A 27,233-nucleotide genomic window follows, 5' to 3' on the forward strand; every position below is an offset into this window, starting at 1 on the left:
TGAATCTAGAACCTTGGAGTCGTCTTTGTGATCACACAGTCCATCTATTTAGCACATAGAAGATTTTGATCAAGAGAGAATAGGATATCTCTGGGTATTTTATTCTGAGTTGCGCGTGCATGAAAAACACGCCAAATACCCTAGACCAGCACCTTGCAGGCAAATAAATCATCATGAATTAATAATTCTGACCTTCATACAACAGCTGATGAATATGTCTGCAAATCTGGAAATTATTTGGAAGTCTCCCAGCCTAGCACCCAAATGGCAGGCAAAGCCTTAGTCCTCACTGGAAATATCAAACACTGGATATGCTGAAGACAGGGTACAGCCTGGTTGATAGCAGCAGATCAGAACTGGAAATGGCAGGAAAATGCCCAAAGAGTTCTCCCTAAATCTGACGCCCCCCTGCAATAATGGTACAGCCCTAGAAAATGAAGGTATGGCTTCTTAAGATGTGGTACGGGTAGCCTTTAGGAGCAATTTAAAATCCTGATCTGCACTTTCAGAACTCTCCAATCTGCTGCAGCCATTTTCTTCAAACCTTGCTGATTGTTCTTCTAAATTTCTGAAATTTATGCACAACTGGAAACATCTGTATGAAGCTCCCTCCATTGCAACCGTTGGGTGGTCTTTCACACTTGTAGGCTATGAAAAAAATCAGAGTGAATCCACGTTCTCCCTGACTGGAAATGGTCTGAAACCCTTCTCTCAAAATTGCCGAAGCCAAAAAATAATGAATGTGCTGAATGAATCTTTTCTTCACACCTTTTCCTCTTATTTCCTCCAAAACCCACGATTTCCTTTGGAGGCAGTTACCTTTTAATAAAACATTAAAATGTTTCATTTTATTTAACTTTATTCCTCCAAGATGGGTGTCCTCTTTATTTGAATAAAATATTATGATTTTAAAAAAGTCACTTTATTTATTTTTTGATCGGTAATTTGATTAGATTTATTTAATATTTTTAAAGTCAGATACATATAAAGCTGCAAAATTAGGGATTAACCCCTGTATCCAGTCTCTGAGCTCAAACAACCACTCCTACATTTTCCTATCACTATATCAAAAAGTGCCTTACTGCACTAACTAAACAGTATACACACAAGCAAAATATTAACCCTATTTCAAAAAGTGCCTTACTGCACCAACTAAACAGTATACACACAAGAAAAATGTGGCAACCCTCCCACCCCTACTCTAGTCAAGATCCAGCAAAGAAACAAAAGCTTAACCTCTACCCCAACAGAACAACCAAAAACAAAACACAGAGACTACATTTTCTTCTTATTTTTACCCAGCCTATTAATCTTGAAGTCTTCTAGCTCAAACTTAATTCTCTTTGCCACATCCTTCTTCTTGACCTCCCTTGCCATCCTCTGCTCCACTTCCTTTCTTGAATGAATTCCTTCAATGATTCCCACCCCACGAGCGCCTTCTCCTTGTTAGCAGCTCGGTTTGCACCATCATTCCACAAAATGAAGGGTCTAAACTCCGAGTCTTCCCCATCTTGCACAATGCCCTCTCCAAACTGGCACCGCAACCCTCTACCAACTCCAGCTCTTGCAAGAAGTGGTGTCAATCCATACGTGTAGTACTCTGGAACACAAGCCCGCACCACCCACAATACTTCCTTCTTTGTGCTGAGATCCAACCCCCAAGCAACCAGCATTGAAATGATGTCCACATTTGTTTTGTAGCGAAATTTTGATTTCATGTAGTCTTCCTCAAACAACACATCTAGAATCTAAAGAAAAATGGGATCATTGAATTTAAATAACCTGACCAGCCCTTTCTCCGAAACTATGCCAAAAAAGGCAAGTTGCTGCCTTATCAAATGGAGTGAGAAGTTGGCCTCCATTCCAACTGTTTTCCTTCACCCTAGAAACCGCCTTTTGTCGTTGTCACTGCGCCATTGACCTAGAGAATGAAATCCACTGAACACACTTGTGACTAAATAACGCCAAATACACACCTTGTCAAATCATCATTAAGATTTCATTAAAGCTTCCCCCTTCCGCAGCGTATGATTCACCTGGTGTCCAACTCAACATCTTGGTATAACTCCCACACCACTTCACCACTCACGTCTTGCAATGATATAGTCACCTTGGAAAGTACATCGGCTACATTATTACCCTCCCTCAATACATGAGTAACTCGAAACGACTGGAAAGTTTCTAATTCAATTTTGACCATTTTATTAAACTTATTGATTTTCCAAGAAACATCCTCTCCTTTAATAATAGAATTAACTATTATTTGTGAATCACCTTCCAAATGCAAACAGGGAATTGAATAGTTGCGCCATTCTCACACCCCAAAATGCTGCTTGCGCCTCTGCTCTGTTGTTCATGCCATCCAATAACCTCTTGGCCCCAATGGCTTGAATATCTCCTCACCAATCTTGAGCAACAAATCCCGCACCTGATGGCCTCAGACTGCCCTTCGATGCCTCATCCAAATTCACTTTTATCCACCCTTCCTCAGGGCTTTGCCATGCAACTACTATAGCTTTTTCACCATACTCCTTTTTTGGATCAACCTTGGAAGGCCCATTAATGGGCCTAAAAAAGTGACTTTATTAACATTATAATAAAGTCACTTTATTCTTAATTAAAAAAGTGGCTTAACTTTATTTTAAAGTTACTTTATAAAGTAACTTAAATTCATTTAATTAAAATATTAAAGTCAACTATAGAATAATAAAGTCACTTTATAATTAATTAAAAAGTGGCTTAACTTTATTATAAAGTTACTTTATAAAGTAACTTAAATTTATTTAATTAAAATATTAAAGTCAACTATATAATAACTTCAATATTTTAATTTTTATTCTGAAACATCACCCGGTCACTGAAAATCGATGCTGCAATTGGTCCCAGGGTGATGTTTGAAAGAAGCAGGCCACTGTCAGTGTCCTCCTTAAAATAGGAAATTGTCTCTGATCACCTGAAAAGGCTCATAAAACCTCCTGCAAGGCTTCACAAGCTTCAGGAGGTCAACGGGTAATCTGCCAGTCTTTGAAAAAATAGGAGCACTTCCTAAAATATAGGAAAATAACTTGATCACCTGAGTGGGCTACCTATCCACTATATTAGCCTACGGGAACCTTGATGATAGGCTAACCTTGATAAGAACCATCTGCTCTTAGAAAGGGGACATTACACCCAAATTGTCTGGCAATAGATAATATATTATTTCCAGATAATATTTGTTGACCAACTACATGCAATAATCACAATTCTAGAAAATAATGATCAACCCTGGGTTTTCACATTTATATTGGTGAATTGCATACAATAAATTCAAACATCTGAGTTTGTGCATGTGGAAGCTAGAATGAGGGCGGCTGGCCCCAATGGCTTGAATATCTCCTCGCCAATCTTGAGCAACGAATCCCGCACTTGATGGCCTCATACTGCCCTTCGATGCCTCATCCAAATTCACTTTTATCCACCCTTCCTCAGGGCTTTGCCATGCAACGGGAGAAGATGAAATGTCCCTTTGCAGCTTTGTTTGGTCCAAAACATGCCCTAGGAAAGCCATGCACTTCCTCTTGAAACCCTCAAATTGGTACAGCTGAAAGTTGCAATGATATTCTTCTTGAAATGTGTGCAATAACTATTCAAATCTGCCCTTTAGAATGCTTTCAACCTGCAGATCACTAATCCTTGAATATATTCTTGAATCCTCTATCAAATTCTGTGAAATTAAGCTCAATTGAAGCCCCTAAATGAAGCCTCCTGAAAGCAATGCTCTTGGATGATGTTCCACACCTGCAAGAATTCAAACTCTTGGGAGTTTTCGTTCCCAGAAGCTTGGAATTCTTCAATTGCAGCAAACCCTTGCTCACAATTTCTCCAATTCTTCAAAAAACACTTAATAATGAATGAGGAATTGATTGCTTTTTAGCTTTTTATATCTCCCTCAAAGGGCATGGTTTACTATGTGCCTTTTTAATCATTAAAAAGCACATTAAATATTTGCTTTTTGATATAACTTATTATCTCCATGATGGACACCCGAGTTAGCTAAATACATTAGCTTTATTAAATTATTAAATGCCTTAGCATTTAATACCCTATTAATTTAATTTAATATTATTAAAGCATTTAACTTTAATAATAACTAAATTAATCCTCCACGCATTAATATAAGCGAAAATAATAATCTTCTGATATTTCTGCTAACTCGCAGAAGATCATTAAGGTATGCCAGATTATCTTGATGCCTTACTATAGATAGTAAGGTTGGACCCCATCATGCCAATGACTTAATAAAAAAATAACTGTTTGTCAACCCTCTGAAAGATCCCTAGAAGGTGATCCGTGTATCAACTAGATAATTGAAGCTGAGTCTGAGGCCAATTCCCCCAAAATAGCATTTACTATAAATAGTAATATGCGAAACATAGGCCCAACTGTTCAAGCTATGAAACTGAAGATGCTGCATGTTGAAGCTGAGAGGAGATTGAAGCCATGGCCAACTGCCAACAATGGAGGTTACTATAAATAGTAACTACTAAAAAAATAGTAAGTATCCCAACTGACCAATCGGTGTCAAAATTGACACTTACTAAAAATAGTAACTTACTATAAATAGTAAATCTTGGACAAGCTGTCCAAAATCACCCCAGAAAGTGTCATTCATCTCCACTAACTTGTCTGAACATACTTGCAGCATCAAAATACTCCCTTGACCATGTTGGCACCAACCTAGAGACCAGCACTAGCTGTACTACAAGAGGGCCTAAAAATGGGGACATTATGTTGGCATAAGACACTATTCCAGTGATGCTCCGGTGAAGATTGATGATATTTGGTGCATGAGATTTCTTACGAGTTGTCATTGATGGCAACTCAGCCTATTGCTCTTATCCAGTATGGAGTTTGGGACATCCGGATGTCTTGAGTAAGTTTTGATATAAGTCTATCGATGATACTTAGTGTACAGTCTCGGTGAGCATTTCTCATTTCCGGTGAAATGTTTTTTTGTTTTAGTAATCAGAGTTGTTGATTGAGTATGAGAAGCAGATTATCACACAATCCTATCCTTCGGTGTTGATTCTTATGCTTATTAGAAGGTCCGGTATCCGGTAGAGCAATATAACAGGGTTATCTTCATAATTGGTGGTGTAACGTGTGGACCGGATTCTTTGAGGTGATTCCAGTGGTTGTTGGTAAGTTCGAGGTAATTGGACCGACTTATGGGAAGTGTGTGATCATATGTTTTGGATTCAGAATATGGTCTTGTGCAGATCCGAGCCGTCTTGAAGCTACATGTTTCATATTTTGATATTTTGGGAAGCCGACTTGTGGGAGATCAATTTTGTTAGTGCGGATATATAAGATCGACTTGGTTAATGTTTTTGGGTAATGATAGGATATGGGAGATGATTTTGGGAGTGATTGAGCGCAGTTTCACGTGCGCACCTTAAGTTTTGTTGACCCAGTAATCAGTAGCAGAGCAGAGCAGTTTATCAGAACAGCACAGCGGGTCACTTTGTGCATAACCGAAACTGTTATTTGGCATAGTTAGATGCTTTTCTTCAGTTCATTACTCATTGTAATCATTTTGTACTAGCCTGTAAGCCAGTGAGCCTTCCTTCGGGTTGTAGCCCTTTTGTAATTGAGCAGTGAGCTCTATAGGCAGTGTGTCTGAATGCATGTGCATTCCAACTTTTGTAATATTGTTTTACTACTGGCCATACTATAATAATATTGTGGGTACTCAATCCCACCGTGGTTTTTCTCTTTCCGGGTTTCCACGTAAAAATATTGGTGTTATGGTTATGTGCTTGTTTGCTTTGTGTTTCTGCATTTCAGTTTCTTACTTGTGGATCCGGTGGATAAATAATCAGATTAACAAATTCGTAAATACCGGAACACTGATTCACCCCCCCCTTCTTGGTATTCATTGATTCCAACAATTGGTATTAGAGCCTAGTTCCTCTGAGGAAGCCTAACAACTTGAGGAAGATCCGGAAGATTGAATCAATGGACTCCGGCTTGCAGAGACAGCTTAGTGTGGCACTTGAAGATCTTGATGCAGCAATGAAGGAAAAGAGCAGCTTGAAAAGAAATCTGAATGCAGCTGAAGACTTCATTAAAACCTTGAAAGATCAATTGAACACTTGGGAAAAGAGAAAGGAGCCGATGGATAAGCTGAAGGAGAAAGAAGAACAAAGTGTTGACAATCAAATTCTACAAGATAAAACAGATGAATGTGAGAAGCTGGTTAGGGAGAATGCAATTTTGAAGAATGAGATGCAATCTATTGTCATGAAGCTGACTAAGGAAATTGAAGACCGGAAGAAGAATGAAGAAAGCTTGACTCAATCCTTGAAGGAAAGATCAGATGAATGTAGTAGACTAACCTATGAGAATGACAAGTTGAAGCTTGAGTTGATGCAAACAAAGAATGATGGGCAAAAACTTGAAAGACAAATCATAATTCTGACAGACGAGTTGACTATTGCTAATGAATACAAAGAGAAGTTCAAAGCTAGTTCAGCCTGGTTGGATGAGATGCTGGAAAGCCAGAGACATGGAAAAGACATGCGAGGACTTGGATATGAGAAAGGAGAATCCTCTAGTTCTGAACAGAGCAATGCAAAATCTAATCGTTAGCAGAACAAGAAACCTCCGGTAAGACAACCTAATGCCTATAAATTCAATGGTAAATGTTTTACTTGCAATAGATTTGATCATATGGCAAATCAATGCTGAAGTAGGATGAATACTGGGATGATGAATAATGCTGTGAATAATGGCCCTACCTTTACTGGTCAATGTTTCAAATGCAACAATTTTGGACATAAGTCAAATATGTGCAGAATGATAATCAATTTCCAGAATAAGAGATGTTTTGCATGTGGGATGTTTGGACATATATCTAACCAATGTAGGATGGGACAAAATCAAATGAATTTCAAGCCATTGCAGAGAAATGTTGTCTGCCATGCATGCAACAAACTAGGTCATATTGCAAAATATTGCAGAAATAGGAACAATGGTCCAGTGAACAAGAACAAATCTGATGAAAAAGGAAAAGCAAAGGTAGATGAAATCAAAGATCAACATAAGAAGACGTGGGTAAATAAAGAAGATCAAAATGTGCAGAATGGCTCCACACCTGAATCCGGTAACTAGGGCTTTTTGGCCTTAGGGGGAGTTTTTCATGCAGATCAATAGAACCCCCTCTTCGGAGATCTGTAACCGGTTTCGAAAGGTTGCAGAAGATCTAGATCAAGCATGCAGATAACATCCGAAAGATTTGTGACAGTTTGGTAATCCAATGAATGAAATAATGAAAAATAGTGCAACCGGAAGCCTTCAAAGTTGAGTATTTATTACAACACAAAATTAGGTTTTCAAAGGTTAAAAGGGCATTTCAAAAGTTTATTCTTCCCAATGCGTTCGAGAGAAAAGAGCAGAGAAATAGAGTGAAAGAGATTTGATAGCAAAAATCGAGCTTGAAGCGATCATTCAGTGATTCCTTGCACCCGGTTGTGAATCAAGAGGTATATATCAGTTCACGAGTTATCTTCTTAAACCCTAAATTCGTCATGGCATTTGCATCCGGTATTGCTACACCTCTGGTAGTTGAAATTTCTGATAGAGCAAGGTCGGTTTTCAAAAGACATCCTTTCAAATCTGTTGAAGATGATCCGGAATTAGCATTTTCCTCAGTTCCGTACGAAGTTCTTCACAATGAAGATATTAGGGCATACATTCATTGTGATATTGAACAACTTGGCAATGCAGACATGCTTACACTCTATAACAAGCATATGGTGGATAGTCTGAGAAATCTGAAGCCCGAATACAAGATTCTTCACGACAAGGGTTTCGCACAGTTTATCCATTTTCTAGTATTTGACGAAGCGGAATGGGTTCGGTACATTCTGAGTAGGGTTCATGATGAGTTCATATGGCTGGACAGACCACATAAGATTACAAAGCAAGCCATTCAGGAAGTCACATGCTTGAGTGCAACTGGTGAGATTCCGAGTCTGAGGAAAGTACAAAATACTACCGTGGCAGCTGTTACCGGTTCCCAATATGACAACCGGTCGATGACAATCAACGACATTGTTGAGCATGATGTAAGATTCGCCTCAATAGTGGTGAGCTACAAGGTATACCAATCAAGCAGGCATAACTTGGTCTCTGGTACTGCCATATTCACTGCATATTAGATGCTCAAGAAGGATAAAAGGTGTGATCTTTGTTCAGTACTTCTAAGTGAATTGTTGAGCAACTTGAAGAAAATAAAGCAAGACAAGAAACATATCTTCAAGTTTGGATCCTTAATTGTGTTCTTAGCTCTCTATTTTTTGAATGAGATCCCCGAAATTGGTAAAGTCCAATGGGCTTATGACAAACTAGTGGCTATGCAAATTAAAGAAGGATTGTTGGGTATTGGTGACAATGTGATGAGAATATCTGCCTTATGGGGCTATTTCGAGAATTTCCAAGCCACCATGAAAAGTAGAGAGAGAATTCCCAAAGAGATAGTGGAGAAGTATGAGAAGACTATCTGTTTCATGGTTGACAAGGATCAGTGTCACATGGAGGCAGTTGAGCCGAGAACTGCGTGGATCATGCCCATGGGGTATGAGGTAGATGCAGTCACGCTTGATGCACATGCTCAACACCTGTTAAGTCAATCGGTGGATCAGAAGGAAGAAAGGCTTGGAACTTTCCAAGAAAAGGACCTAGCTCTGCACCAGAAGTTCACTGGGCCTGCAAGTAAAAGGAAGGTGTGAAAAGAGGTTGAGGAACTTGCCGAGCAAATGGGCATTACCAAAAAAGCAATGTAGAAAGCAAGAGAGAAATACATTCTGAAGGAGGAAGATGTGGTGAAGCCACAAGCTAAACCGGCTCCTCGCAAGCAGTCCAAGGCAAAGCCCAACAAATCTGCACCTACCCCCGGTGTATAGAAGCTAGTACCTCCACCCAAGCCTAAACCAACAACATCTATCGGTGGAGCTAAGAAAAGGAAGGAGAAACCTTCAAGGCAATATGTTGCAGCAGAAGCGGAAACAGTCGGATGAAGATGTGAGGGAAGTAAAAAAGACTGCCACCTATGCAAAGGTAGTCCGAAAACCTACATCCAGTGATGCTCCTCTTGCCAAGAAAGCTAAGTCACAAGGAGAGACATCCGGAAGGATAAGGGTGGGCAAGGAGAAATCTGAGATAGATCAAGCTCTTAAGCTCGGTAAGCTTGAAGGCCCATATGAATTTGTGCCTCCTATGACTTTGCAACAGTTAATTGATGAGATTTTGAAGATAAAAATTTGAAAAATGTTTCTACATATTATGAGAATTTTAAGGATAAAGATCAGCGAGCTGTTGAAGAGGCAATTGTAGAATATATGAATAAATTTAGTAAGGTTTTGATAGAATTATCATTGATGATCCCCAAGAGCTTGTATGACATTTTGGATGCAAGGAGACATACAACTTTACTTGAGGATGGAGAGGATAAAAGAATATGTGCTAGTAAATCTATCTTTTGTTATTTCTAGAGATGAAGTCACTCGATTACTGAAACTTGCCAAGCATAGATTCCGAAGCAAGAGAAGGGTAAATAAACTTATGATAGGGAAGAAAGATGAGGTGATAAAGGAAACTGAAACAATTTTGAGACAACTTTTGATTGATTAGAGAGTTGATGTGAATCCGGAAGACTTTTTTCAAGAAAAAATTGTTCCGGAAGAACAAGTAGCAGTCTCTGAGCCTAAGGATACTCCATCTATCCTAGATGTGCCTGCAGATGTTCCCGGTGGACAGCAAGATCAGTCATCTGTAGATCCGGTTGGATAGGAAGCTCCAGTTGATGCCTCTGATAATCAAGCAGTGGATAACTCCGGTGAAGCTACTCAGGATCCTCCTGAGATTGAGATCTTAGCAGAGATGATAGCAAAGGACTTAGGTGAAGCTGGAAAGGGTGAGGGAGATGGTGAGAGAGGTAAAGAGAATGTAAATATTGAAGAAGTTGTGAAGGAGAAGGGTGAAGAGCAAAGAAACGGGACTCAGACTTGGCAAGGCCGACTCGAACTCGGACTCGGGACTCAGAGTCAGACTCGGCTGGACTCGGGAAAGTAAAAAACTCAAGAAATTTAGAGATTTTTAAAGATTTAAAACTTGTTTCATGCACCCTTTATTTAATACACCTTAAAGACACAATAACATCATCAAACTCGGCTCATTTGATTACATACACAAGTATACATCAATCACATAAGCATAAACACAAATTGTAGCTGAAGGAAATAACAAACATAGATTTATAAATATTGTCAAATGTATACAATATTACAAAACTCATGGAATAAAAAATCCATGTCATCATATGATCATCATCAAATGTTCCATACAAATACTAAAGGCAAATACAACTACAAGCCTATGGCTCAGAGGAGCGTGCACCCTCTGGCCTCGGCCCCCTGCAAAGGCATCTAAGGTAGGTCCTGGATGATTCGGCAGCCATAGCCGCTCCCCGTGACACCATGCTATGCTCACCAACATCAAGAACATCTGTGTCACTATCAGTATCTGCCTCTGAATCTCCTGTCTCTGCTCGTGCTCTTCGCTCCTCCTCTGCCATGGCTACAGCCTCAGCCTCTATATCTACCTGGTCGATCCAATCAGTGTCATCATCACTAAAGACAGCCGCATGATCTGTCTCAGTGGCCTACTCTGCATCAGGATCAACCTCATATAGAATGATAGGAGAGATGTCAGCTAATGCATTCTTTCTCATTCTCAGGCGGAGGTTGTAGTGAACAAAGACTAGATCATTCATCTTCTCCATGAATATTCTATTGCGCCTCTTGGAGTGTATGTGCTCAACATACTCCAATTGCGCTCACAACCAGATGCGCTGCATGGTTGGCTCAAGATGCAAATGGCCAACTTCTGAATATTTGATGTCATTGGGCCAAAAAAGCTCCACCAATTTTTTGAGTTTGAAATGAGAAAAATAAATAAAATCAATCTCACTCATAAACTCATTTAACAATATACAATAAAACTAAAATTAAGCCTTACAATTTATTTTTACCTGGCATCATAGTTGTCCTACTTTCTTTGGCGATAGGACGAGAGAAGGTCTCCCCTTGTGCATTTGAGAACAACTGTAGCTCTCGAATAAGCTTTGTTTGAGTAGTACCAGTAGGTGCCATCTTCTCCATGATTGAGTATAGCCCATTAAGGACCTCCACATCAGCCTTGAAAGTAGGGCTAAAATGGAATGCTGGATTCAGATAATAGGCTGCTGCATGGATGGGCCTATGAAGCTGATGATGCCATCTCCTATCAATGATCTCCCAAATGGGACCATACTTGCTCTCATCTCCTTCATAGACGGATCTGATGCCCTCTTTCGCCCTATCCATGCCCTCATATATGTAGCCCATTGCGGGCTTTTCTCCATCCGCAACTCGCAACAAAACCACCAAGGGCTTAACAAACTGCAAAATTGAAAATATTGTGTAATTTAGAAAAATGAACAAATAAGAGAATATGATGAATGAGTTTTAAAAAAAAAAGTTAAATTGTAGAATTTATAAAAAATTTACCTTCACTATCTCATCACAAGGGATCCAAAAGTCTGGCTCATAAAAAATGCAGTCTGCCATATCTTTCCCTGCAGGGGTGGCAGCATAGGATGAGGAAGACCACTCCTCACCAGCAATCATACGTCTCAAGGCCGACTTACAGCGAAGCATGGACTGCAATGTGATGAAGTTTGTGGCAAATCTTGTGATTCCTGGACGAGCTAACTCCTTCTGCTCTGTGTATTGTCTCATAAGAGCCAACACCCATGAATGATTATATACAAATTTGCACACATTTCTTGCCCTTTCTACACATCTCTTGACCCATGGGAGTTTTCCAATATCCTCCAACATGAGGTCAATGCAATGGGCGACACATGGAGTCCAAACTATAGATGGGTGCCTCTCCATCAATAGTCTACCTGCAACAACATAATTTGTTGCATTGTAATTAATGAAGTTACAAAATAGTAATTAATTTGCAAACAAAATTAGTTTGTATTTGTAATCAAAAGTAGCAACATAATTTGCTGCATTGTTGGTCACCACCTGTACCACATTCTCCTCACCCACCTCATCAATCACCTCCTCTATCTGCTCACATAGGTAGGTGGCATTCTTGCAATGGGCGGAGGCATCAATGGACTTGATGAAAACGGTGCCCCCTGAAATAAAAAAATAAAGCAAGATCAATGATCATTCAATAAATCATTAAATGAAAAATAAAAAATTAATGACTAAATGAAACTAAAATTAATCAATCACCTGCGTGTTGGCATGTTTTTTATGATAGCGTCAAACACAAAATAAAGTTGCCTAACGGTCACTTCACTCTCTCTTGATCAAAGTGCGATTGCATGCTAAGATTGCAAGAAGTTCAAACAATTGACTCCACGGTTCCTTTATGCTACGGACGTGACTCAGTTGGCTGATGTGATTGCTAGTAATCCAAGGGGCCTTACGTTTGCATCGTTCTTTCACTTCTTTGTTGTGGCGTGGAAATTTATCATCAGATATAGCACTTTGGTGATGCTTCTGCTTCAAATGAACTAAATTGAACTGAAAATAAAGGGGAAAGGGTTAAGAAGGATCTAAATCTATTCCTAAGGGCCATGATATCAATAGTTAATGCTTCGGTGGACAAATTCCAAATAAACCAAGCTTTGCTTCACCAAGATCAACTACAACTCCGCAAGAACCGGTGCAATCTTTTGAGGATGTTGAAGGATTTTCAAATCGAGAAAGTGCATTTGAATACCCAAAACGACGCAATCCAAACGACTGTCCACAACCGAACTTAGCGCAAGTTTAATGGCTCAGGCTAACTTTACACTGTAACTTACAATCAGCAAGATGCAAAAAGTATGAACCATGGAAATTCATCAGACACCATTACATTCTCCATTGAAATCAAAGCACTTTACTATTTCTAATCTAAGTGAGGAAGGTGAAACCATGCAAGCTTTGAAAAAAAAATTTAAGTGGACACCATCAGAGAACAATGTTTCACTGTTATTATCTCAAAACTTATCGCAACAATTTCATGCAAGGCTCCCTCCTGTTACAAATGAGGGGGGTCACCCCTTTATATAGGCCTCAGGCCATGATTAAATGCAAAGCCCTATTAGGGTTTTCCCTAAAAGATTCTCCACTCAAGATGCAACAAGGTGGGAATTAGCAATACATACCCCATAAAGCCCATATACAATTAATTACAATCCTGCCAAAAATGGCACCCATAAAGCATTAATTAACCATTACATTAAAAAAGTGCCCACCTTGCAATGAATGTGCCCTCATGCAAAAAATCGCCCATGATGCCATAAATGCACCATCATCTCCTGAACGTGACGGTTGCACGCTGAAGGAATCTGCCATGATGCCATAAATGTGATAGCTGCATGCAAAGAGATGCTTCATTAATTCAACGTTTGTTGACTCGGCTGCCACTTGGCAAGAAAAACCCTGGAGAGAGAAAACTTCAAGAGGGAGAATCTTTGACTCTGGAAATTTTTTTTTTTGTTGCCTTGGAGGAGATTTTCAACAATTTTCCACCATCTCCTATTTTTTAGGAATTTTCCTAAAATTTAGGACCCGGATCCACAAGAGAGTAATCTCTCACAAGTCCAAATCTACAAAAAAATTCGGATTCCGACAAGATCTGGTGTCTAAAAATAGATTTTTCAAAATTTCTATTGAGGGGATTTCTGCATTTCCATTCTTCCTTGACCCTCGAAATTTTCCCTTGCCTTGGAATTTTCCATCCTGGACTTTCAAACTTAGGCGTGGAACGTGGAATTCAGCTTTTCTCAACTTACTGACTGGGCTTGGAATTTTGACTTTGATAGAGGAAATTCATCCTTTCCATGCTCTTCCTTGATACCTTGACTTGGGCAGGTGCCTTTGGACTTGGGCAATGATTCTGCATTGGTAAGGAATTTTGTGATTTTGAAGCCTTCCATGACCATCAAGTTTTGGCGTCCTAGTACCTTCCTTAGGTACAAATCTCACTTGGTAATGGAATTTTGAACCTTCTTGGATTTTCCATGCCTGGGCCAATTTGGTGCCCTCTTGAGTAGTAGGGTGCAATTCTTCTCAAGGCGTGGAATTCACTCTGCCATGGAATTTCTTCGTTCCTTTGATTTTCTTTGACTTAGCTGTTTCATCATCTTTTCCTTGGCCAAGGCATTTTTTTTTTGGAGGAGGAATTTTATTAAGTGTTCATTTTCCATGCAACCCCCGCTTTGGCACCCTTCATCATCTTTAGGCGTTATTTCTTCATGAGGGAGGAATTCATCATTATTTGGCTTCTCCATGACTCCTCTTCCCTAGCGCTCTTCCATCCTGCCTAGGCGCAAATCTCCTTAAGGCAAGGATTTTTACTTTTTTGATGCTTTCCATGGACACCCTTGTTTGGTGCCATTCACCTGGCATGGGCACAATTTCTTTATGAGGGAGGAATTCACTATTTTCCATGAATTCCATGGCTCCTTCTATTTGGCGCCCTGTGTACTCCTTGGGCACTATTTTTACTAAGGCAAGGAAATCTTGATTTTCCACATTCTCCATGACCTCCCGACTTTGGCACCCTTCCCACTCCTAGGGCGGAATTTCATTGTGGAGGAGGAATTTCGTCAAATGTTGAATCCTCCATGACCCCTCCATTTTGGCGCCCTGCTGAGTGTTTAGGCGGAATTTCACTGTGGAGGAGGAATTTCATCAAATGCTGAATCCCCCATAACCCTTCCATTTTGGCGCCCTATTGAGTGTTTGGGCGGAATTTCATTGTGGAGGAGGAATTTCATCAAATGCTGAATCCTCCATGACCCCTCCATTTTGGTGCCCTGCTGAGTGTTTGGGCGGAATTTTACTATGGAGGAGGAATTTTATCAAATGTTGAATCCTCCATGACCCATCCAGTTTGGCGCCCTCCATAGTGCTAGGGCGCATTTTGCTCTTGGTCATGGAATTCATACTTTTTCCATTTCTCCATGCATACCCTACTTTGGCGCCATGCAAATGTCTTGGGCGGATTTTTGCTAGGAGGAAGGAATTTTGACCATGGAGGAATTTTCCTTTATCAGAATATATATGTGAAATATAACATTTAAGTATACTTTAAGTTATATTTCATATATATTGTCAGAATGTTTGAGAGTGGTTTCAGGTCCCTAGGAATCATAATGCAAATTCTGGATTTTGGAAGATCTTTCAAATTTTCAGGCAGTCAAATTTTAGGCCATTTTCGGATCAGGATGACATTGGTGGATTGATGTGAATTTCCAGACTTGGATGATTTTGCATGCTTTCCTCTTCTAGAATAGGAGTTCCATACTTAACCATTTTTTTTTATCCAACTTGTCTGCCTTTTGACTCTTCCGGATTTAGAAATGATCTTTAGGAACGTTCAGTCTTCAGCGTCTTCAGGGATGTTCAGTTTTTAGTGTTTTCCTGTGAAGAACCTGCCAAAAATAGATTTTCCCAAATAGTAAGTGTTTCAAAATGTTAGGGTTTGGATAAAATAGGCCAGGAAAGCACTTATTAAAAATAGTAAGTTTGATTTTTGGCCAAATGAAGACATTCCGGGATAGTAAAATCCCTAAAAAATAACTTTCTAAAAATAGAAAGTTGCTCCGATTTCGCAACTTACTTATTAAAAATAGTAAGTGTTTCAAAATGTTAGGGTTTGGATAAAATAGGCCAGGAAAGCACTTATTAAAAATAGTAAGTTTGATTTTTGGCCAAATGAAGACATTCCGGGATAGTAAAATCCCTAAAAAATAACTTTCTAAAAATAGAAAGTTGCTCCGATTTCGCTCAAATTTTACGGGGAGGCTCCTCGAAGGGTCTTGATTCTAGTTCCAAGTTTATTTTTTCTAAAACCCTAGCAGAAACCCCTAAAATCTAGGATTAAAGGCAAAAACCCCTAAAATCTAGGACTAAAGGCAGAAACCTTAAAATTGACGAAACAGGCCCTAGACTTCACCAAAATCACTCAAACGAAAAGCAGACTTAATCAATTTGACCCCCGAACACTCGCAAAGTAGAGAGACTGGAGAGACTGCTATGGAAAGACCCCAAAAACGAAAGCCAAAAGACCAGGAGGGCCTAAAAAGTAGGGGGTCCCCATTTGCAATTTGCAATGGGGCGATGTGTGAAAACGTCACAACACTGCGGAAGAAACAAGAAAATTAAGGAGAGTTCTATTTCTTCTATCCGTCCAACCATTAGTCATGATGGTGCATCCTTTAGTGCTCCATATTTGGCGTTGTTCACCTAATTCCTTCTTCACATCATTCACCAATTGAGTCAAAATTGGTCCCCTCGAATCAGACTCAGAAGGGGCTTTGAACCCCGCCCTGCATATGGTAAGGGCATCAACCATTTCTTGCCAATAAGGAGACCTGTCACAAATAAATTAAATGAGATAAGTTAAGTATGTACTATGTAGTATGTACGAGAAAAAATAAAATGAAGAATCAAAGTATAAAAATTAAAACAATCAAACATAAAACATTCACTTGGTTGTAAAGAATGGAACACTGCTGTAGACCCAAAACCTACCAACTGCCATTTTAGCGGCATCATGGACCTCCTTGTTCCAACTCATCTCTCAAGCGACTGTTGGGACCCAGGAGTAGTGCGAGGCACAAAGAAGGTATCCAACCTAGATTTACGAATTCTAGGTCCAATGCTAACACTCCCAGTCCCACTATCACTGGTAGTGCTAGGAAAATGAATAGTGGCACCTGCAGAAGAAGAAGCACTACCACCAGTAGTAGCATGGTGAGTGGGACGATGTGGAGGCATGGAAGAAGGCCCTCCAACACAACCTAAAGCTGTCCCACTTCCAATGGCCGTGCAATCCTCCTTTTGCTTCTTTTTGTTTTCAATTTCTTCAACCATTACATAGCACTCGCGTATGGCCTTAGTCGTTGCTTCAATGCATGGGTCGGCATCATGGCCACGCACACAAGCAATATGGTATTTCAATCTATAAATGCCTCCATGGAATATTGTTTTGCAAAACATACATTTTGTTTGCCCCTTTCTTTGCCCAAGAAAATCTTCGTGAAATTTCCAAGCGGGGTCCTTTCTAATTGGGGGTCTAGAAGATGAAGACATTGTATGATAGTTTTGTGAAACTTGAGGCAAATAAGAAAGTGAAGGTTGCTGCAATAAATTATAAGAGTCATAAGACATTACAAATACGAAAAAAAATTAGTACATTCATTCTTTGTTGTGAATTCATTCTCATTGTACATTTTTTTCAAAAAAAGTAAGGTAGGGTTTTTAAATTTTTTTTTAAAATGTAGGGTTTGATCAAAATTTCAAACCCTACTTTTTTAAATAAAAAAATTACAAACTCTACATACAAAAGATTTTGGAAAAAAATGTAAAACTTTCAAAAGAAATGAATAGTAAATGAAATTTTTGCATACAAGAAAAAACAAAAAAATCTCAAAAAAAAACAATCTTGCCTCTTACAACAAGCTTGAAATGAGCTGCAAACTCTTCCTATCCAACTCTTGATGCACCAAATCCAAACACAATGCAGCCCCAATGTGATAAATGGAAGAAATCTTGAGCTTTCTCCTTGCTGGTTTTTCTTCAATGCACCCTTGTTTTTCTTCACAACTCACTTTTCTCCTCCTATTTTGCCAAATGAATGAAATGAAGTTCACTTTTAGGGTTGGAGGATAAATAACATAAAAAAACTTTAGAAAATGTTTTTTTTTGGCTTTTTAAAAGCTCAGCTGGTCGACTGAGTCCCAGGCACGGGACTTGCCGAGTTTGGCGAATTTATGCCAAACCTGCCAACTCGGCGAGTCTGGCGAGTTCACCCCTTGGACTCGGCCGAGTCCAGGTCCGAGCTCGCCAAACTCGGGGGGCATGACTCGGACCCAGACTCGCCGAGTTTGGGTGAGTTCGGGCGAGTCCCGTTTCTTTGGTGAGAGCAAACTGTTGTGCCTTCGGTAACCATGACAAAAACCACTGTTCCTGATAAAGGAAAGCAGATTGCAGTCGAGGATGATCTTTCTCATGGTCCGGTAGACTTAAGTACCCTGTCCCCTCTTCAAGCACTAAAATTGGCCACCCTTGCGCAGATCGAGGCAAGTGAGGACTTACTCAAGTCCGCTTTAGAAGAGAAAGAGGTGATATTTTTGGCAATTGCAGTTTTGGAGAAAGTTTTGCCTAACCTTAAGCAGATTTCCAATGATTCACCCTCTGGTAAGCTTAAGGATATGTTAAATAAAGTTGAATCCGATTTTGTACATTAGAGAAAGCTGCAGATATAAAGGTTTTGAATAAGTTCAATGAGATGAGGCTTCAAACCTATTTGAAAACAATTGAAGCTGATAGTGAAGTTTTGAAGTCTGCGGTGAAAAGTGTAGAAGATGCGTTAGGTGAAGGCGGCAAAATATTCAAATCATGTCTCTTTTTGCCCAAGTTTACTGTAGATATTAATAAGCAAATAAGACATCTTGAAGGGAAACTAGCCAGTATTGGTCATTCATTTGCCCCTCATTCAGTTTTTCCAAGTTCCCTTGAAGCTCAAATAATGGATCTTATTGACAAAATAAAGGGCTTGAATAAAGAAAAAGAGCAAATGTTAAGTAGAGTGGGAGAACTGAGAAGTCTGGTCACTCCGTGGATGGACACCTTACTTGGAGACCAACAGGATGTAGTCAATGCTTTAGGTAAACCAGTGCCATCAGATCTCAAAGGCATTGAAGTCCATGCATACATGTTTAGTGCTTTGATTAATGTTTTAGATTGTTTCCTGAGAGGATGGAATGACTACTTGAAATCCTTGAAGGTCACTTATGCAGATATTTTTAAATTCATTTAAATTATTGCATTCATTTGTACATAAGTTTTGGCGGATTCCTACCCTTTGCTATTGATGTCAAAGGGGGAGAGAGCTGGGAGAGAGCAGTGAAAAATGATGCTTATTCTTAGGGGGAGTCAATTGAGTGTACAGATTTCAGATTGTCGGATTGCTTGCAGTTTTTGGAGTTTTGGAACACTCTCATTTTTCACAGTGTTGCCATCAATGCCAAAGGGGGAGATTGTTGGCATAAGACACTATTCCGGTGATGCTCCGGTGAAGATTGATGATATCTGGTGCATGACATTTCTTACGAGTTGTCATTGATGGCAACTCGGCCTATTGATCTTATCCGGTATGGAGTTTGGGATATCTGGATGTCTTGAGTAAGTTTTGGTATAAGTCTGTCGGTGATACTCAGTGTACAGTCTTGGTGAGCATTTCTCATTTCCGATGATATGTTTTTTTTGTTTTAGCAATCAAAGTTAAGTTGATTGAGTATGAGAAGTAGATTATCACGCAATCCTATCCTCCGGTGTTGATTCTTATGCTTATTAGAAGGTTTGGTATCCGGTAGAGCAGTATAACAGGGTTATCTTCATAATTGGTGGTGTAACATGTGGACCGGATTCTTTGAGGTGATTCTGGTGGTTGTTGGTAAGTTCGAGGTAATTGGATTGACTTATGGGAAGTGTGTGATCGTATGTTTTGGATCCGGAATATGGTCTTGTGAAGATTTGAGCCATCTTGAAGCTACACGTTACATATTTTGATATTTTGGGAAGCCAACTTGTGGGAGATCAATTTTGTTTGTGCGGATATATAAGATCGACTTGGTTAATGTTTTTGGGGATACGGGAGATGATTTTGGGAGCGATTGAGTACAGTTTCACGTGCGCACCTTAAGTTTTGTTGATTCGGTAATCAGTAGCAGAGCAGAACAGAGTAGTTTATCAGAATAGCACAGCGGATCACTTTGTGCATAATCGGAACTGTTATTTGGCATAGTCAGATACTTTTCTTTAGTTCATTACTCATGGTAATCATTTTGTATTGGCCCGTAAGGCAGTGAGGCTTCCTCTGGGTTGTAGCCCTTTTGTAATTGAGCAGTGAGCTCTAGGCAGTGTGCTTGAATGCATGTGCATTCCAACTTTTGTAATATTGTTCCACTACTGGCCATAGTATAATAATATTGTGGGTACTCAATCTCACCGTGGTTTTTCCTTTTCCGGGTTTCCACGTAAAAATATTGGTGTTATGGTTATGTGCTTGTTTGCTTTGTGTTTCTGCATTTTAGTTTATTACTTGTGCATCCGGTGGATAAAGAATCAGATTAACAAATTTGTAAATACCGGAACACTGATTCACCCCCTCCTTTTAGTGTTCATTGATTCCAACACATTACATACAGCTAGTCGGACTTAGCTTTTGTTTATTGACATTATCATTAACTTAACTAATTAACCTTTGATCGGTCTGATTGCTCTTCCTTAAGACAGCGATAATCTTAATTATAATGTTCTCACGTCCAGGGAAGGCCTATGTGCGATTTGTTTATCAATCAAATGGGGACATTACATGGGACCAGTACTTGGGGTAGTTTGGTATGGGATTGGGACCTTGGGGGGTGTACCCAACAACATAGATAAGACTTTTGCTGCTATCTCAATACCAATCCACTGAGAACTGTTACAGCACTTCGCTTCCCCAAATCCTTATTGTCTTTTGTCAAATCCTTAGAATTAGCGTATGAAACCGTAGGGAAAGGCAATAACACAATGTCCTTCTTAATTTTGAAACCCTAAATCATTTGTACGATTTGTATGTTGTCCTTTGATGTTTGCAACTCTGCCATAAACAGCTCAAATATCAGCCCAAAGCTATAACAAATGAAATCAACAATAGCTTGCTGTCATAAAACTTTCTACTTCTTGCTCAATGACAATTGAACTTTTCCCATCACATAGAGAGGTGCATGCTCGGACAATTTATGCAGCTTTTTGTTATGTTTTGAAATTGAAACTGAATGCCTCCTTGTATATGCATGCTCTTGGACAACTTCTGCACTCATTTCACTTTTTACACTTAAACTTTGTCCATTCCTTAAGACAAGTGTGTGCCTATTCAAACTTTGCTTGATTTGGACATTCCTTCATACAAACATGTGCTTGTCCATTACAGTTTCCCTTTGAAAATTCAAACTCCTGCTGCTCCTCGTACAGGCACACACCTCTGTTATTATTGATTCTTTTTCATGTCTTAAACAAGTTTGGTGCAGTCCCTTGGTCAGGTGCACACCTGAACATTATATGATCTCTTTTATGTTTTTGACTTGGTTTTTGGTGCATTCCTTCTTGGAGGTGCACTCTCATGCATTAGCTGCTCATTTTAACTTCTATCAAACTTGGTAAACCTGGTTATGAAGCTTGCACTTGCCCATTAGGTGGTCTCCTTTTGTGTTTCTGACTTGATTTGGTTAACCCTTTGAAGAAGCGTACATTTGATAATGGAGAGACACCTTTACAAACATTGTTTACTCCTCCCTTTGAAGTGGCACACTTTTGGACACTAAATGTACCTTTTTCAAATACAAACAAAATTTTGATACACTACTTTGGTAAGGTACGTGCCTCTACATCAGAGTGTACCATGTTTCATGCTTTAGTCAGTTTCTGCCTTTCCTCTCGTCTGAAATTTGATCTTTGCCTTGCCTATAATGCCTTGGAAAGCTTCATTCCTTGACCCTGCAAAGACATTGACTAGAATGAACAAATAGACATTCATGACCAAGGAAGACTTAGGTTTGGCAATGAACCACAAAACGAGGCATAAAACAAAAAAATTTGGCTCGAAAGATGACTCGATTTGAAATATTTTGCATGGGCACAACAAATTGATCTCCTAACCATTCTCTATAATATATACGTGTTAATATATTATAAAATATGTAATCCCATTTATAACTATAGTCATTTATTGTTTGAGAATATATATATTTATTCTCTTTTACTCTAATCTTATAATTACCTATAATAGTAATTCATTACTATTATAAATCCAAATCCTACTTAAATAATAGTGATTATTTTAAATTCACTATCTAAAAATTAATACATTATTCCAACTCACAAGTCATTGCTAAGAATAATTAACTTCGATTAAATTTACCATTTTTTGAATCCAAATATATGGTAGTCCTAATTTCATTAATATTAAATTCAAGGTAAAATTTGAGGGGAATGACAAACCACAAAGCTTGTTGGGGATGATTATGCACAATATTTATGGTGGCCAAAAGGAGTGTATGGTCAAGAGTTAAAGCAGTACATAACAAAAGTATTGACCGAGATGGATGTGTTGTACGCTAATTTTAATGTCCTGTAGTTACAAAATCAAACATAGATATTAACATTGTAGACAAATGAAAAGGCATGCAACTAGGAAAACAATTCTTAGTTTCAACTCTTGTTCCAATTGAGATTTCAATGCTTTCTTTTGTTGTGGGGACCAGCAAGCATCCTATCTTGATCACTTTTTTCAGTGGTATATGGGGATGCATCCCCAGGTCTTTTCCGGCGTCATTGTCCAAGTCACATTTTGGGGTTGCCTCGGGAACATCTCTGAGCCACTGGTCAGACCAGAAATGTTTTGAAAATGGTCACAAAGTAGGCTGGGATGCCCAAGGACATCTGGGGACTTCTCTGATGCCCCTTAACCATCTCTGGGACATCTTTGATGTTCCTTGACTGTTCCAGGGATAATCAGACAGGTTTTTAACCTAAAAAATAAATAGAAATAAAAGGGGTGGGCAGGCCCAACAAGGTCATTGAAAAAGTATCTGTTTATGTTCTCAGAAAATAGAAAATATCTGATTCTGTTTGTTCTTTTTTCTATTTTATTTGAAAATCTTTATGGTAACTCAAGTGGCCCTTGGTCTATTGGTGAACTTGAATGACTCACAGAGTCACAAAGAGTCCACTGGGGATCAGGTTTTGTAAAGTGGAAAGGCCCAGAGCTCTTTAAGGGATGAGACTGGGATTATGTCCTGGGTGAATATGGTGGAATGGATACCCCTCAATCCTTTGTATTTGGCTGAAGGAGGTTGATTTTGTGTACCCAGGGCACCTGATGCCAGTGGTGTGCATAAAGATTTGGGATGCTTTTTTCTCCCATTAAAAAAAATCTGTATGGTAGTGAGATTTTGTTTTTTCTCTTTTTCATTTTAGGGAATTGTTTTCCTTAACACCTGTAAACTGTAAAGAATTGAAATATTGTTACTCTTTGAAAGGTTTGATTCTAATAACAGATCAAGCTCTCAAACAAAGCACAGTCAGGGAAATATGTGTATAGAAGAATAGAAGGGATCTGATTTTGTCTATGACTCTATAGTGCAGTATTTTGTTTTAGATTGAACATAGGTAAATCTGTGCCTGTAGCTTGCCGTATTTCAATGAATGTCCAGAAATACAGCATGCGAAGAACAAGTCCAGAAGTTTGTCATGTGAAGAATCTGAACAACAATAAAAACCAGAGGCAATTTGAGGCCATTTTTGAAACATAACAGCAGGGTCAGAGCCATCATTGCCTATTTCCTTCCCTTTATCAGCACAAATTCTTCACTTATCGGCCGTTGAAGATTGCTGTTGAAGTTCTGATAAATTGATAATTTGTGTGTCGACTCTCATATGAATTCTCTATTTAACTCTATGTTATGTTATGTGGTTCTATAATGAATATAATGAATGCTTTATATATGAATAATTTAAGTTTCCTATGAAAAAATATCACAGTGCAATCCAGAAATGAATAACATTATGGGCTGTGGAAATTACATGACTTTAATTAAGTTTCCTTTGTTAAGAGACAATCTTTCCACAGTCCATGATAGTGCTTCTGGTTAATGTTTCTATTGATTTTTAATATTCTCCCTAGTTGTTTAATTGCTCCCCCCTCCTGCCCAACTTCCCACTTCCTCTCACCCAAAAACGAGGCCTCCCATACCTTGCTGTCCTGGAAACAAGTTCCTGTGTCTCTTACCATCCTGTCCCAGAAACACTGTGGAACATAGGTTTTTTCTGGGTTCACTTCCGCTAGCTACTCAGAATCTTTTTGTTGTTGTGCTTTTAGCTTCTAGTTTCTTCTTTCAAACATTGGAGTGTCATTTTTGATTCCCTCTTGCTAATCTTACTGGTTGTACTTTAGAGTCCCATTGAGCTAGTTTGGTTGGTTGTGGACATCAATGAAATTTCATTTGTTTTTTCAATATGCATCGAGCAGTGCTTATATCTTTCAGAAAAAGACAGACATTTTATAACAAATATTTTTGCCCATGTTCAACTTTTCCATTTTCGGAGTACCTTTTCCACATATATACTATTACTTACAATAAATATCTTCTCTCTAGTTTCAGGTAAAAGTTAATGATAATTGTCAAGATGGCAGTAGATTTTGTATTATTTTTATTTATTTATAATGAAAAATCTCATGCTGATTGAAACCATTGCATTGTGTCTTTGACAGTATAGACTTGTCTGGATGATATCTATAGGAAGCACAATCTACATATAAATATGCTATAAAAAATGTAGGCTAGTGGAAAGACTGCCTTGTCTTTCAGCTGATTACTGTGAACTTAGGATGCATTGGGTCGATAAAATAACATTGCAGGTTTTTTCTTAAGCTTTTCAGAGCTTGTCGTAATACGATCACTTCCTTGATGTTTATATTACTTTCTGGATTTCTTCAGTGGCTTCGAGGCGTGGGAGTGAAGAAATTATATTTGAAGGCAGAGTGGCAGTAAATGGAGCTATCTGTAAGACTCCTCAGGTTGTTAACTCTACCCTCTAAGGAATCTCAATTCCTATATATTCTTTTCAAAAGAAAACAATGAAGACAGAACTACCATAAGCTAAATTTCCTATGTTATTACTGAGGGATATTGTGTGCAGATGGTAAACCTATTTTTTCATTGGGTTGTTTGGGCCTATTTTGTACTTTTTAGACCTTCACAAGTATTGTTAATTTGAGTGGCTGCCTAATGCCACTTACCAACTTTTCTCCCAACTTGTATTCTCTTTCAGGTTCTGCTGTTTAACTTTATTGTCAGTATCTGTTCTCTAAAACTAAATAAATGCTATGTGATTTTTCATCGATTAAGTGTCACTGTGCTAACATTTATCTATATGGCTATTTAAGAAAATGGAAAAGGTTTATGAGCCACAGATGCTTTTTACAAGAATATGGAACCATTCTTGAATTGGAAAGAAATCTATGTTATCATGGGAAGTTCAAATGTTGAATAGTTTAGAGACTAAAAGGTGTATTCTTACCAATCATGTTGAGAACTTGCTTCAATTTTAAATTTTTAACGGATTGAATGTTAAATAAAAGATGGTCTGATAAGTTGGCCTATTTGACAAAAGGAAATGCAATGTTGAATGAAAAACTCAAGATGGATACAGAATGGGGAGTCAAGAAGTATTTGATGTTTATCTTTTGCAGCATACTGTCCTAAATGGAATTCAAGAGCATATTTCATTTAGTATCAAAATAACATTGATCATATAGATGATTATGTGCTAGGAGAAGTGTGCATTGATAATCTCAAGATAGTCTGACTGGCCTGAAAGCTTAAGCATCCACAAGAGCATAACTATATGGAAGAATGGTCAAAAGGTATTTTTGAAATGATCATATCCAAATAAGTAACTTGCTCCTTATAAAGTGATCTCAGTACTGGTCATAACCATAAAACTAACTTGTATGGCCACAAGTTAGTTTACGCTCATTCTAATAAATAAGCTCTTTAACTTTTGTTATTTCTTCCTTGCGTTATCCTCCTCTTTCCTTGTCTGAATGTGTATGCAGGATCCTCACCAAAGCCTGCTACCTTTGGAGCTTCCAACCTACTTGAACTGGTTTAGGATGATTTCCCATTTTTATTTCCACCCTAGGGATTTCTATTTGAAAGATTTTCAAAGATTTAATTTTCTTTCTTGAGATTGTCAACATCTTTTTGAGACCTGGGTATATCAATATTTCTATTTTTTGTAAAATTTGGTGATCAGATTAGGTAGACAATAATTCAACACAATTGCAGAGTGTATACCCTGGGAAAACCTTCCTCTTGAAGGTAAAAAAACCCAGCAACTAAAGTCTTGTATTATATTAGACAAAATAGTAATATGTCTTTACAAATAATGCTTCACACTTTGAAGCTAGAATATTAATAGATGCAGCCCAGACTTCCAAAGAATGATACAGGTTAGATCTGCCTTTATGTGAGATTCCAACTTGCTGATGAAGAACCCGATATGCAGAGGGTAGCACATGTTTTGCTGAAGAAGGATACATGATCTGCTGTAGATGATAATCAATGGACTGCTGAGAGAATAATGGGAACGGCTGAAGGTTATATCTACTTTGATCTGCTTGTTGTATATATCAATTAATTGCCAAGGAAGGGAGATATACTCTGCCTTTATACCCGCCAATGAAGCCCTTCTCCAAGGGTCGGATTTCTTCAAGAAAGAACACGTCTTCTCATTGTACATCGTATTCATTCATCAAGGATGGCGGAGATCTAAGTCGAATTAATGTGTTAATTATACTTAACAAATCATGTTGCTTGATTGACATTTTTAATTGTTTCTTTTGCATTTGTTTAATACCAATATTAAATCGGTATACATGTCCAAATATGGATCGATACCATAAAAATGTCTAAGGCCGAATAGGCCACTTAGACATTTGATTTGCTCTGTCAGCCCATAGAAGGATATCAACCGACGCTATACATCGACATTTTTAAGCTTTGATGAATTAGTTCTAGTTTTTTTCTCACATATATAGTTTGTCCTCGTGTGTGGGTAGGAAACACGCTAAGAGTTTTGGCTCTGGACACCTGTCTTTTTTTGGTCAGGAATTATTTCTGTACTTGGGGTTTTCTTTCAGTATACTTATGTTTGTGCAGAGGCATACGTAGTTAGAATTACTATGGAATCATCCTCATCCTTCCGTTTTATGTTCCTCAAATTCTGTCTTTTACTTTCCTCTTTTAAAGGATACTCTAGATGGCAAATAAATTAATTTACTTTTATGCAATTGTAAATACAATTTTTTCTTAGATTAGTCAATATTATAAAGTTTGTCAAATAAATATTGGGAACCACCCCATCTAGAATTGGAAGGGAAGTTTTCTTGGTCATTGTTCCAATGTCCAGTTTCATGGGTGAGAGTCTGGATTGATAACATATCTCCTGATGTTCATCACATCAAGGCATCACTTATTTGGGACTTCATTTAACTTCTTCTGCATCACTCAATATTTT

At 38.5% G+C, this 27,233-nt stretch overlaps 1 protein-coding gene across 1 annotated transcript in view; it reads left to right on the forward strand.

Moving 5' to 3' along the window:
- LOC131028583 (putative ribosomal large subunit pseudouridine synthase SVR1, chloroplastic) overlaps positions 1 to 27,233 on the forward strand; it is a 225,056-nt gene that overhangs the window by 17,386 nt on the left and 180,437 nt on the right. Inside the window, exon 2 of the mRNA XM_057958895.2 lies at positions 24,650 to 24,729. Coding sequence (XP_057814878.2) covers positions 24,650 to 24,729 — 80 coding nt within the window. The remainder of the gene's footprint in view (positions 1 to 24,649; positions 24,730 to 27,233) is intronic.

Source organism: Cryptomeria japonica, chromosome 8 (genome assembly GCF_030272615.1).
Source record: "Cryptomeria japonica chromosome 8, Sugi_1.0, whole genome shotgun sequence".
NCBI classification, from domain to species: domain Eukaryota; kingdom Viridiplantae; phylum Streptophyta; class Pinopsida; order Cupressales; family Cupressaceae; genus Cryptomeria; species Cryptomeria japonica.